The 12,970-nt window shown below is 51.5% G+C and overlaps 1 protein-coding gene across 2 annotated transcripts; it reads right to left on the bottom strand.

Annotated features, from left to right (window-relative positions):
• Nucleotides 1–1,106: 1,106 nt before the first annotated feature.
• Nucleotides 1,107–12,588, bottom strand: LRRC40 (leucine rich repeat containing 40). Of its 2 annotated transcripts, XR_009418972.1 has the most exons (16): nt 12,438–12,588; nt 11,767–11,948; nt 11,438–11,511; nt 10,652–10,781; nt 10,183–10,306; nt 9,811–9,953; nt 9,120–9,292; nt 8,546–8,636; nt 6,296–6,341; nt 5,519–5,627; nt 4,908–5,015; nt 3,735–3,845; nt 2,897–2,974; nt 2,532–2,717; nt 1,561–1,905; nt 1,107–1,432 (listed from the first exon to the last, which is right to left on the bottom strand). XR_009418972.1 is itself a non-coding variant. In XM_059478138.1 (15 exons), exons 1-15 carry the CDS (start codon nt 12,586–12,588, stop codon nt 1,800–1,802), a joined length of 1,812 nt encoding a protein of 603 aa, XP_059334121.1. In that variant the 3' UTR covers nt 1,107–1,799. The 2 variants fall into 2 exon arrangements, 1 of the variants encoding a protein (XP_059334121.1); XM_059478138.1 differs by having other exon boundaries at nt 1,107–1,905.
• Nucleotides 12,589–12,970: the final 382 nt, after the last annotated feature.

Raw genomic sequence — 12,970 nt, 5'->3', positions numbered from 1 at the left:
GGGAAGAAAACTCAGGTTTGGCATCTGTGGGGGCAAATGTATGGAAAGATAAATGCATGGAAGAAATGGATGAAAGGACAAAATGTATGGAAGGATAAATGCATGGAAGAAATGGATGAAAGGACAAATTGTATGGAAGGATAAATGCATGGAAGAAATGGAGGAAAGGACAAAATGTATGGAATGATAAATGCATGGAAGAAATGGAGGAAAGGACAAAATGTATGGAATGATAAATGCATGGGGAATGAATGTATGAAGAAACGGATGAAAGGACAAATGCACGAAGGACAAAATGCATGGAAACAAAAGGGGGCAGGGGTGAGGGCAGCAGCAGCTCCATCACCCAAGGAGCTGCAGAAGTGGCCCTGGAGCTCCAGGTGTCCCCTGCTGTCACCACACACAGGCCCTGTCATCTGTTTCCGACAGGACAGATCCTGCCCTTCCCATCCCCACTCCCCTAGGCCTTTCCCAGCCCATTCCCTTTCCCATTTCCCTGCAGCCAGGACCAGGTTCTGCTCCCCTCCTTGGGGACACAGGGAGGTGCAGCTGGGCCTGAGCCCCCTGAGCCATCCCTGCTCCAGCTGGAAGGCAATTCCCACACCTGGGGAGCTGAGGGTGTTTTTATGTTCATCTGGACATGTTCAAAACCTGGGAATTTTAGTGAGGAACTGCAAAAAGTCCTGCAGTGCGACAGAACATCCAGGGCTGTGTCCATGAGACCCTGAGGGGCTGGAGAGTGTCCAGGGCAGGGAATGGAGCCCCAGGAGGGGCTGGAGAATGAAAGGGAAGGGGCTCACCTGGAGCAAAGGAGGCTCAGGGGCCCTTGTGGCTCTGCACAGCTCCTGACAGGAGGGCACAGCCGGGGGGTTGGGATCTGCTCAGGGAACAGGGACAGGAGCAGAGGGAACGGCCTCAGGGTGGACACCAGCAGCAATTTCCCCATGGAAAGCGGGCTCAGGCCTTGGAGGGTGGTGGAGCCCACCCACAGCACTGCTACCATTAAAGGTATCACCTGCAGGACATTTGGAAGTGTGTCTGAACAAGAGAAGTTCTCAATGTTCCCATCTACAGAGCTGTTACAGCTTGAAGGATCCAAGGCAGACATGCAAGAGGAACGTTTATTGTCTCAGCACAGCACCAGCCCCATTTTCACTCAGGCGAGCCCTGCACACACCTGGGGCATCTCTCACCACCTCACAGCTCAAGCACTCCACCTCACTCACACCAGGGGACAGCAATGAAACAATAGAAAACAGGAATACAAACCCCAGAGTGTTCCCTTCTGCCTTTGCCCCAGTGCTTCAATGGTGACAACTCTCTCCAGAGCCCAGCTCAGCTGCAGGAAGGATTGTGCCTTGCTGAAGGCAGCTTTCCTTGCTGTCCTTTATTACAAACAGTGTAAACAGAGAGGTGTGGGATCCTGAAATCCCTGCTGGAACATGCAGAGGGTGGGGAATGTTTCACAGCTGGGTCCTTAACACTGGGCAGACTCCCAGCCAGGAGCAGGACAAGGATGGAAGCAGTGGAGCCCAGGGGTGCTGGTGGGACAGGGGGTACCTGGCTGCTCCTGTTCTGCTGGAATGTGCAGCTCTGCAGGTATTAGAGCAGTGCAGCTGTGCCCTTGGCCAGGCCAGGCTCAGGTGGGAATGGCCAGGGCTCAGTGGGAATGCAGCTCCAAAGTTATTTCAGCACGGCAGCCGTGCCCTTGGCCAGGCCAGGCTCAGGAGGAATACCCAGGGCTCAGGGCAGTGCCCAGGGCTCAGGGCAGTGCCCAGGGCTCAGGGCAGTGCCCAGGCTCAGCAGGGGATGCGGCTCCTCAGGTACTCCAGCACAGCAGCCGTGCCCTTGGCCAGCACGGCGGCGCGGGGCGTGCGGAACGGGTTCCCTTCCAGCAGCAGGCTCCTGCAAACAGGGGTGAGTTACTGGGATAAATCTCCTTGTACCCACACACTCAGCCACTGCAGGCACATTTCTGAAGCCTGTGAAATTCCTGGGGAGTCGCCCTTCTGTGCTGCTACAGGAGTTTGGGTTTCTGCTGAGCTTTGAGACAGCTGAGTTTTAATTTATGCTGATAAATCAGTGGGGGTGTAGAACACACCCCACTCCTTCAGCCTCTGCCAGGAGGAGAGAGAAGAGAACTTCTGGAATATAGAAACAGAATTCCAGAGTGGCTCAGGCTGGAAGGGAGCAGTGGGGTCAGCTGGTCCAACCTCCCTGCTCAATGGGAGCTGCACCAGCAGTGTGACTGGGAGCACAGGAAATGTCACCCCCAAGGCTTCACCACGAGCTTCACACAACTCCCAGACCCTCAACATCAGTTCTAAATGATAAAACAACTCCCACAATTCTCTGCAATATTGAGAAATTAGGGAAGAGATTATTGAAGAAACTGCCCTGTTCTACAGGTGGCCAGAGACCCTTTTTGGGCAATCCCAACACCCTTTCAATGGGTGCTTTTGCCTCTGGCAAACACTCCCTGAAGAACTGACAGCAAATGTGTTTATAAGCAGCCCCCTGGCCCCACACACCTGAGGCTCTCACAGTTGCCCAGCTCTGGGGGCACATGGAGAAGGTCATTGTTCTGCAGGTCCAGCGTTCCCAGCTTGTCCAGCCCCTTCAGCTGCACGGGGTCGATGGATCCCACCTGGTTGTTGCTGAGCAGGATGTTCTCCAGGGCTGGCAGGTGATACAGGACACTGGGGAACACCTTAAATCTTCAGGAGGAGAAAGGAGGGATAGTCAGAAACAGGGCATTTGGAAGAGGAGCACTTCATGGGAGCTCCAGCTCATTGAAGTGGCTTCCTTGTTCTCACACCACAGGAAAACTGTGTCACACTCAGCCCAGATCTTTTCATTATTGTATTAAAAAAAAAAAGTCTGAAGAGTTTCTCACCTATTATAAGCAAGATTTATTGTGTGCAGTCTTTTCAGTGCCTCCATTTCCTCAGGCAAGGCTGTCAGAAAATTGTTTCTGTTATCAAAGAAAGACAAACAACAAGCAGTAAATTTAGTCAGGGGTTTGCCTGAGAATTCCCAGATCAGCTACACAGTCTGGGGCCGGTCCACTGCCTCACAGCAGGGACCAGAGCATGCCAGGGATTCCCATTTCTGCCAGGAGGACACTCAAAGCCTGTCCTGTAAAGATTCCCAAGTATTCCCAAGCAGCCACCAACTGCACACAGCTGCCTGGAAATTCAGCTCCTCGTTTCCAGAGGAAAGCTTATCAAAGTGCCCAGACCCTGGAGCCAAAGTGAATCACTCCAAAGGTCACTCCAAAGCTCCCCAAAATCAATGGATTGAGCTAATCCTGAGCTAAACGAAGCCAGGAGCATTTCTCAGGAATCAGAGGAGGCAAGGTGACAACGAGGAGCCATCTCCTGCCTCTCTTTCTGGCAGTGCAACAGAATCTGCACCTTCCCTGTCCTAACTCCCAGGAATTTTTGGTGTGGTTTTCTTCTGGGGGGTTGGGGGAGTGTTTTGAAATAGCAACATCTCAGAACCCTTCTCTGAGTGAGGCAGGATCTCTCCTCCAGCACATTTCAGAACTGGTCCATTTCTTTTTGTGTCTTCTTTAAGCAAGGCCCAAATTTAGGCCAGCTCCTATTCTGGCTCTGACAGGGAGAGATTTTGGGAGTGAAGATGATTTCAGTGCTGCCATCCCACTGCAACAGATGGCTGCTCTAGGGAAAGAAGCTGCCAGGCAAGGAAGTGCAACAACACACATCACCAACCTGAGATCCAAATGTGTCAGCTTCTGGAGCAGGCACAGCCCCGAGGAAATGGAGGAGATTTTGTTGAAGGCCAGGCTGACATCACAAACTGAGTCCTTCAGCTCCACAAGCCTGAAGCACAAAAGGAGATGCTCTCACCATGGAAGCTCATGGTTGCTTTGTAAGTTATTAAAAAACCCTGTTTATTCTACAGATCAAGGACAAGTTGTGCTTTTTTCTGAAGGGATTTTGGGGAGATAATGCAATGTCACCTGTGGGAGCTCTGCTCCTACAGCCTTACATGTGGGGTAAGGCAAAGCCCAAATAATTTATCTACAATTATCAGACTGCATTTTCTCTCACAAACATTGCTACCAAAGCCTCCTCAATAAATGCAGTCAGGAGCTGTTTCAGAGACCATGGCCCAGGTGACATCACTGCCACCTCATGCCCTTGATACGTTTTAACACAGACTTTACCCACCTTCTTCTGCAGCCAAAAAACCTGACCAAAAATTCCTATTTTTTTCCCATCTTTTGTTTCTGCTCTCCTGTTGTGCTGTTACAAACTCTAGTAGCACCTGCTGCTGCTTGCAGGAGGTTATTTATTGTACTAACATGCTTTGGTGTAAAGGTTTTCACAGCTCAAAAAGTTCCCTGTTAAACCCCCCAAACAGAATCTCTGGCTTAGCCCTGAAACAAAAGGCAATTAAATGAGAAAACTCTCCTGTCTCCTGTCTGGATTTGCATGAAATGGAATTCTGTGGCAGCTGCACACTCCCCCACATCCATCCCAGGGAAAATTCAGCAGCCTCTCACACGGTGACACACAGCATGGGATGCACAAGCAGCAGCTCCCAAAATTGAGTTTCTAGAAGCCTTTTTGTCCCTCTGGGATTGCACCTGCCCAAGCTGTCTGTGCCAGAGGCTGTGTTCAGCACCCCTGGGAATAAACTGCCCTCAAAAACCAGTGTGGATGGTCTCTGGGGGCTCCCAGAGACACAGCAGCCTTCCTCCTGACACAGAGGGATCATTGGTTCCCAGCAGTGCCAGGGAAAGCCTTTCCTTGGCTGTGGCTGGCCCTGGTGACTGCACACACTGGGATCTGTGTGCACAAACAGCTCAGGGGACAACAGCACGCTGGAAACCAAGGCAGGAGAGCAAAGCCCAGGTGGGAATGGGCTCCCAGCAGTACCTTGGGGGGATCTCCCTGAGCTGGTTCTTGCTGAAGTTGACGGTGGCCACGGGGTTGGCGCCCACGGCATCGAACACGGCCTCGGGGATCTCGGCAGCCTGCTTGTCACTGGGACAGGAGTGACACCAATTAACCACTGCCTGCTAATCAACACAGCACTTTCACCCTCTTCTAGAGAAGAGCAGAACACAGGGAGCAGCTGCAGGAAACCCCCAGCACTGCCCCATGCCCACAATGTCACCAAACAGGATTTTTTTCCACTTCCTAACCCTTCCAGGTCCTTTAAAGGAATAACTGAGCAGCAACTCCCCAGCCATAAGATGTTCTGGGACTTAGTGAAAATCATAAAGAGCTTCAAGGGTACTAAAAGCACCTGCTGGGATTCAGCACTTCAGCAAGTTACTGCAGAATATCTGATAATACAAAAAAATAATTCAACCCCCACCATCTAAATCTGCCCATTCCCAAGCACAGGAATTAAAAGGGCAAATGCCCACATGCAGCAGGGTTCATGGACAGCTTGGTGTGCAACGAAGGTGGGGAAAAAATCCACAAGTATAAAATAGGACAGTGTTCTCACAGCTTCAGGAATGAGCAATATTCCCTAATACCTGTAGTCCAATAATTTCAGTGTGGTTATGGCGTGGATGTTGACCTTGGACTGGCTGGGAAGAGTCATGGCTGTCACAGGAGGCTCTTCATTGGGGCCAGGTCCATCATCTGGGGACACCAGAGGGGGGCAGGCACACAGCTGAGCTGCTCTGAGTGCCCCAGGCAGCTGCCACCACCCCCCTCTAATCCTTCAATCATTTCCTAATAAAGGGTTTTTACCATCTTAGATTTGGGGGTTCTTTCAGGGTGAAGGAGGGCAGTGCTGACCTGGACTTTGCCAAGCAGGAGAGGGAGCACTGGAGATGAGATTCTGTGAGGCTCTGCTCCGTGGGGTAGGGGGCTGGAAACTGCAAAACCCAGGGAATTCTGACAGGAAATGATGGCCTAGAGCAGCTTTACCCACAGTGGCACATCTGACCACAATTTCAGTTCTAGCATTCATGTTTACAAACCCTCCTCTATGAATTTCCTTCTGGTCACTCCCCACAATCCACATGAAAAAGCTCCTGCAAGCTTGTAATGGGAATTCCCATCCAGCTGAGCAGGGTGAGTCTGGGTTTGTAAAGGACAATCCTCAATTCAGAATGTTTATTATTCAGTATTAGCTAATAGGAGAAGAAACTGAAATATCACACCAAAGTGTTGAGTAAAAGAAATTACTACTGCAAGATAACTGGGAAGAACCTGGATTTAAACAACCACCTTCCCTAAACTTTAATTTACTTTAATTTCTTAGAATATTCTCTTTAAAACGAAGTGGAAAAAAAGCAACATACCTTGGATTTTGCTTCTCAGATATTTCAGCAGTTCCTGGGTGCCTTTCTTTAAAAAAGAAACAAGCCCCAAGTCACCCAGCAGTACTTGTACATCTGGGGGGACGGTGCAGAGGGACAATGCCAGCACACAGGTGGAGCCCACAGCACTCCTGACTAAAAATCCCACTGAAAACCCCACAGCAGCTCGGGAGCTTGCTTAGTTGTCATTTTATTTATTCCAGCTGAAAACTTCTGATCCTGAATCACAGCCTCAGGCTGCACTTCTGTAGCTCCTTATGTGAAGATTTTTGCCACTTCCAAGAGCAAGTAACAAAGTTCCAAGGAGCTTCATTTTCCCTTTAAAAGGCTCCAGCACAATTTGCTGTGGAGAGCACACAGTGCCAGTGAAGCTGACTGCTCACTGTTCTGCTACCTTTTTATGGCCCAAATCATAAACTCTGGGAAAATCGTGGCAGTTTGCATCATTTGCTGTTAAAAATCAGCCCCGAAGATTTCCCTCAGTCCTCTCACAGCAACTCCCAGTGGTCAGACACGGTTGCCACCTGCACAAACCTGAGGGTAGTGAAGTCCAATCTCCTCTGCACTGTTTGTTTTAGGGAAAAGGCAGGTTTGGGGTGTGATTTTAGAGGGTTTTCCAGAACCAGGGACTGACCTAAAGTGCTGGATGTGAATGAACATTTCTCATTGCAGCTGACACAGCCCAGGGGACTGGGTGAACACAGAAGGATAAAGGGAATGTGGATGTTAGAAAGGAGGGAATTGCCACAAGGAGACAGGCAGGGAGAGGGAGACTGTGCTGAGCATGGCAAGGGAAGCCAACACAGAACAAGCTGGGAAGTTGTGAGGGAAAGGTGAAGGTCAAACTGAAATCTCAGTAACAGATGTGTGGGAAGGAAAGCAGAGAGCAGGGTAAAGCTCCAGAGCCAAGTAATGGCAGGGGAGTTAACAAAAACAGAACAGAAATGAACTGGAAATTCATCAAGATCCAGGAATGGGGCTGGAACTGGAATGAGAGGCCTGAGGAAGAGAAGGTGAGCTGGGCAGGGCTGGAGAAGGGAAGAGAAGGATCTGCTGCTCCTCTACACACCCCAGTCCTTCATCTCAGTATCCACCTGCTCCAAGCTGTGCCTGGGGAGCCCTAGAGCTCCTCCACCAATTGCTCCTTTAAACCAAGTGGAAAAAATCCAACCAGGCAGAGAAAATTGAGCCACATGAATTTACAGTGTTGGTGATGGATCCAGGCAGCACAAACAGAGCGTGGCCTGAGGGGCTCCTCGTGCCTGGCCTTTGCCCCAGGTGGGAAACACAGCCCAGCAGTGACAATGGCAGCTGAAGCAGCAAACCCTCAGTAATCCAGGAACAGCACAACTCCAGCACTCCTGACTCAGACTGCTTTCCAGGAGCACTTTGGACAAGTGCTCATTAACTCAGGGCACACTGCTCCCTCAGCCAGGCACACCAGGGCTTCCCTCTCCTGACAGATGTTACAGATTTCATTGCCACACAGACTTGTCAGCTCTGCTTATTTTGGGAGCATCCCAGTGCTTTGGGAACGCTGATTTTACAACCCTGGCAAAGGCACAGAAGTAGGAATGTGCAGCACCACTGAGGAGAGGGGCCTGCCAGGGCAAACACCACAGGGAATTGCGCAGCAGGAGTGGTGCCCAGGCTCCTGCTGCCCTAAGGACTCCTTTCCTTGGGATCAACCCACACCCTCCCCTTGCTGCCTCCCTACAAGAGAACAGAGAACTGAATCCTAGAACCTTCATTAAGACAAGACTCAAAGCCCATCCCACTCCACCCTTGCCACGGCAGGGACCCCTCCCACTGTCCCAGGTGCTCCAGCCCCAGTGTCCAGCCTGGCCTTGGGCACTGCCAGGGATCCAGGGGCAGCCACAGCAAAGCTGGGAATTCTATTCCAGGGCCTGCCCACCCTCCCAAGGAACAACTCCTAATTCCCAATCTCCCATCAATCCCTGCCCTCTGGCAGTGGGAGCCATTCCCTGTGTCCTGTCCCTCCATCCCTGTCCAAAGTCTCTCTCCACCTCTCCTGCAGCTCCTCCAGGCCACACTGAGCTCACCCCAAAGCCTCTCCTCTCCAGGTGAACACTCCCAGCTGTCCCAGCCTTTCCTCCCAGCAGAGCTGCTCCATCCCTGGCACCATCCTGGTGCCTCCTCTGGACCCCCTCCAGCAGCTCCAGGTCCCTCCTGTGCAGATGCCCACACACACAGCCAAACCCCAGTGCTCACTTGCAGCAGGTCTCTCCGAATGGTTCTCAAAGGATTTCCCTCCAGGGCCAGGAATTTCAGCTGAGGGAGGTTCCCCAGGGTGTAAGGCAACCTGCAGAGGGAAACAACTGATTGATTCCAAAGCAGCCCCCCAGGGATGGGCACTCCAACCCTCCCAGGGCAGTTCCAGTGTCTGACACCCCTTTCCATTGGGAAATTCCTGCTGTGCCCATCCTGAGCTGCCCTGGCCCAGCCTGGGGCCGTTCCCTCTGCTCCTGTCCCTGTTCCCTGGAGCAGATCCCAAACCCCTCCTGTCAGGAGCTGTGCAGAGCCACAAGGGCCCCCTGAGCCTCCTTTGCTCCAGGCTGAGCCCCTGCCCAGCTCCCTCAGCCTCTCCCCAGCTCCCTCAGCTGCTCCTCCAAGTCACAGCTAAGTCACAGGCAGAACATTTCACAAGTCCCAGTTTGATCTCAGCAATCCCACAACACACAGAGGGCTCCTTCATTTCCTGACTGAGTCATTCCTCAAGCGCCCTTCCCGTGGAAGGAAGGAAGGAGCTGCCAGCACCCAGCCCCAGCCCAGGTGCCACTATTACCTACTGATGTCATTGTTGGCCAGGTCGAGCCTCTCCAGCTTCTGCAGCACCGTGATCTCCTCGGGCACTGCCTTGATCTTGTTGTCCCTGAGCTCCAGCACACACAGGGAGCTCAGCTGCTTCAGATTCTCTGCATTCAGGATTTCTATCTGATTCTCCCCAGCATGTAACTCCTACAGGAACAAAGAGCACCACAACTGTTTCAAATTACTTTATAACTTCTCTCCTAAGTTGCGACATCAGCAGTATGATGATGTGGAGAATATGGATATCTTGACTCCCTTTCATCTGCCTACAAAATACCTGGATATAACCTGATTATGTTAAAAGGAAAAACAGTGTATATGATCCATAGTTACAAAGAAAAAATTATAATGAACAAAGTGAATTTATCCAGAAAAAGTTCCCAGAGATAAAAAAAAAAAAACTGTTGCAGGCAATATTAGATCCAGCTTTCAGTCATTCCTCTCCTGAAGACTTTTTATTTTCCAAATCTGGAAAGTCCTGCAAACTCAAAAGGCTGAACAATGAGGGCAGGAAGAGAAGTTGCACGTTAAACAGAGTTCTAAACACAGAGCTGTCATCCAGTTTTGATCACAGCACCTCACAAAAGCTGGTGTTTAAAGCAACTGTCATTATTTCAAAGGTTACAACACAGGCATTTCCAGCAGAGCAGCCATTCCAAGCTCACCTTCAGTAACTTGCAGGAGGGAAGCTCTGGCAAGGAGCGCAGTTTGTTTTTCCTCAGGTAAAGCTGCTCCAGGGATGCCATGCTTGCTAATTTAGGAGGGACCGTTTCCAGGTAATTTTTGGTACAATCCAGTTGCCTCAAGCCTGGGGAAGTCAATGTCCAGTGAGAAACAGAGGAGAAGATAAAAATACCTTTCTACAGCAGCACAAATGTCCTGGGGTTTAGTTTAAAATAAACACAACATTTTGCCAAGCAGATTCTAGAAGTAATAACTCAGATTTAAAGATCCATTTTAAAACCCTGCACGGTATTGCTGAACATAAGCACAGCACTGGCTGTTTGGCATTTAATAACCCAAAGAAAGTGATTTACTTTTCATGGCACTGAGATCTGCAGGCAGCTCCTTGAGCTGGTTGCAGGCCAGGTTGAGCCTCACCAAGTTCACCAGCAGAGCAAAACTGGTGGGGATGGCTGTGAGCTGGTTGTTGGACACGTCCTGCACATGGAAACAGAGAGAGAGAGCTGAGAGGTATCTGAAACATCCCAGGAGTGCTGCTACTGCAAAGTTAATTAGTGGCAGAACAGTAAAATTAGATTGCTGACAACTGGCACAAGTGTGAGAGAAGGAACAACTCCCCCAGGACTGACAGATCACCGGGGATTTCAGCTTTCCCAAAATATGTCAAACCAAGAACACACTAAAAACAAACCCCACCATGCAGTAACTGACACTACAACAGCCACTGGAATATTTGCCAAGTGCTGCTGCAGAACGCAGGGACTTTTAACTAGCAGAGAAACCCTTCCCAAACACAGGAGCAGGTCTGAAGCCGTGCTTTACCAGCTCCTCCAGGCTGAGGAGCTGCCCCAGCCCCTCGGGCAGCTGGCTCAGCTCGTTGTGCTGCACCAGGAGGCTCCTCAGACGCGGCAGCTGCAGCAGCTCCTCGGGAAGGCTCCTCAGTTTGTTGTGGCTGGGGTGGAAACACGGAACACAAAGGGAAAGGAAAAACACTCAGGAGATTTTAGGAATGTAACTGCACACAGAACATTTGTGTGCCACAGCCTGCTGGTCAGGACACTGCCACCTCTAAAGAACAACTGACTATCTTTATTTGCTCAAGAAGCCTTCTGATCCTACTCTGAATTTACAATATTCCAGGTTTTTTGTTTATGTATTTCACACACACAGTGATAGCATAACCTCTCCTTGTGCACAAATTTACAAAATTACCCCAGTAAACAGAAGATTCTGAACCTTCCAGCACAAACAAGATCTACACTGTTATTTACAATGTGCATTATTCATGACTGGAAATGTTTTATCCTCAGAACTGCCAGACTGAAGCAAATAAATGCAAATAAATATTTTGTGTATCATTATTCAGAATATCACTGTTTGCACCTTCCAAGCAATTGTGACTTTGAATATCAGTGAAAACAATTTCTAGAAACCCAAGGCCACCACCAGTTTAGATCCAAAATGGATAATGCAACAAACATATAATTACACTCTACAGTGAGTAATCTGGAATTAAATTTTTGAAAGAAAGGTTGCTATCCTGCAATCTCACTCACACCCGAAAGTCGTCGCAGCATTTCTCATGTTTGATCTGTAACATGGCCTCACCTGACATCGAGTTTCTGGAGATTTTCAAGTTGCCCTAAAGCAGAAGGAAGTGATGTCAGTTGATTGTCATGCACCTGGAAAAGAGAGGTTTTAGGACACAGTTACTAATTTGTACCTCAGAAGGGTTTTTTTGGGGAAGAATTTCTCCTCGATATCCCATCTGTCCCAGCCCTCTGGTAGTGGGAAGCCGTTCTCCCTTGTTGTGGCACTCCAGGGCCCTGTGAAATGGATACACCAGGGAAATGGAAAACAAATACCCAGGATAGCATTTCCCCATGTCCTACAGGGAAGCACCCACCGTCAGAGCACCAAGGGATCCCTGTACTCACGTCCAGCATGGTGAGGGCAGGCAGCAGCTGCACATCCTCCGAGAGGCTCTGCAGCTTGTTGGAGGCCAGGATCAGCTTGGTCAGGTCCGTCTGCTCCCACCAGCGATCGGCAGCTCCAAAGGACAGGTTCTGCTGGGCTTCCTCCGGTGTGTCCAGGTTGATCCTCCACACGTGCTCAGGCACTGCAGCACAAACACAGCCGTCAGCTGAACCCCGCAGGTGTCCGTTCCAAGATTTCACAGTCAGAGTGCTTTTTGGGTGTAAAATTATTGAGTGGGTTGGCATGGAAGGGACCTTGATGATCATCTAGTTCCAACCCTTCTGCCTTGGGGGGTGACATATACAGAGATAGATAAATAGATACAGACGCATATGGCCATATACATATGTAAGTACATATGTAGAAACATACATCTATACACAGCTACATATATATATACATGCACACATATATATATAATACACACATCCCAATAGCTACTCTCCAGTCCATTGTGTTCCAGAGACATTTTTGCAGAGATATCAACAGAAACCGATGGAAACATGCCAGGAACAGACACCAGCGAGCAGATGGCGCTCCCCGGGAGCCGCTCCCGCCCCGCCCGCAGCCCGGCGGTTCCCGGGGCTCCCCGGCCGCAGCCCCGGCCCCAGCCCCGGCCGGGCTCACGCACCGTGGGTGAGGCCGCGTCCCGCCAGGTTGAGCTGCCCGCTGCGCCGGGCCAGCCGCAGCAGCCCCTGCGGCACCGGCGGCGGCTCGGCCACCCGCCCGAACCCCGGCCCCGCACCGCCGCCGCCCGCCCGCGCCCGCCGAGCCGCCGCCATCGCCGCCACAGCCCGAGCGGGGCCGGGGCCGGGGCCGGGGCTGGGGCCGGGGCCGGGGCCGGGGCCGCGCGGTGACGGCTCGCTCGCTGCCGGGGCCGGCGCTGGAGCCGCCCTCAGCCGGAGCCGCCCGCCCGCCGCGCAGGCGGGGCCCCGCGGGCGGACCCGGCCCAGCCCCGGCGCCGCCATTTCCCGGCCCGCGGTGCCGAAATGGAGCCCCGGAACGCGGCTGCTCGCGGTGCTGTACACGGACACACGAGGAGCAGCACACGGAACGGCGCTTTCGCATCAGTTTATTGTGTTTGCTTTCCCCCTTAGCCCTGTGCGCAGCTACACTGCAGCGTTCTGGGGGGCTGTGCGGGGCTGGGCTCCGTGATCTCCAGGG

Source organism: Ammospiza nelsoni, chromosome 9 (genome assembly GCF_027579445.1).
Source record: "Ammospiza nelsoni isolate bAmmNel1 chromosome 9, bAmmNel1.pri, whole genome shotgun sequence".
Taxonomy (NCBI): domain Eukaryota; kingdom Metazoa; phylum Chordata; class Aves; order Passeriformes; family Passerellidae; genus Ammospiza; species Ammospiza nelsoni.
This window is presented reverse-complemented; position numbering and strand designations above follow the sequence as displayed.

What these genes read in the sequence shown, in the direction of transcription:
- LRRC40 (XM_059478138.1), bottom strand. Translation starts at nt 12,588, where the DNA reads ATGGCGGCGGCTCGGCGGGCGCGGGCGGGCGGCGGCGGTGCGGGGCCG. An exon ending in CTGACACATTTGGATCTCAG is followed by an intron (nt 2,975 to 3,734) that starts GTTGGTGATGTG and finishes CTTTGATAACAG; the next exon opens with AAACAATTTTCTGACAGCCT. An exon ending in ATAAATCTTGCTTATAATAG is followed by an intron (nt 2,718 to 2,896) that starts GTGAGAAACTCT and finishes CTCCTCCTGAAG; the next exon opens with ATTTAAGGTGTTCCCCAGTG.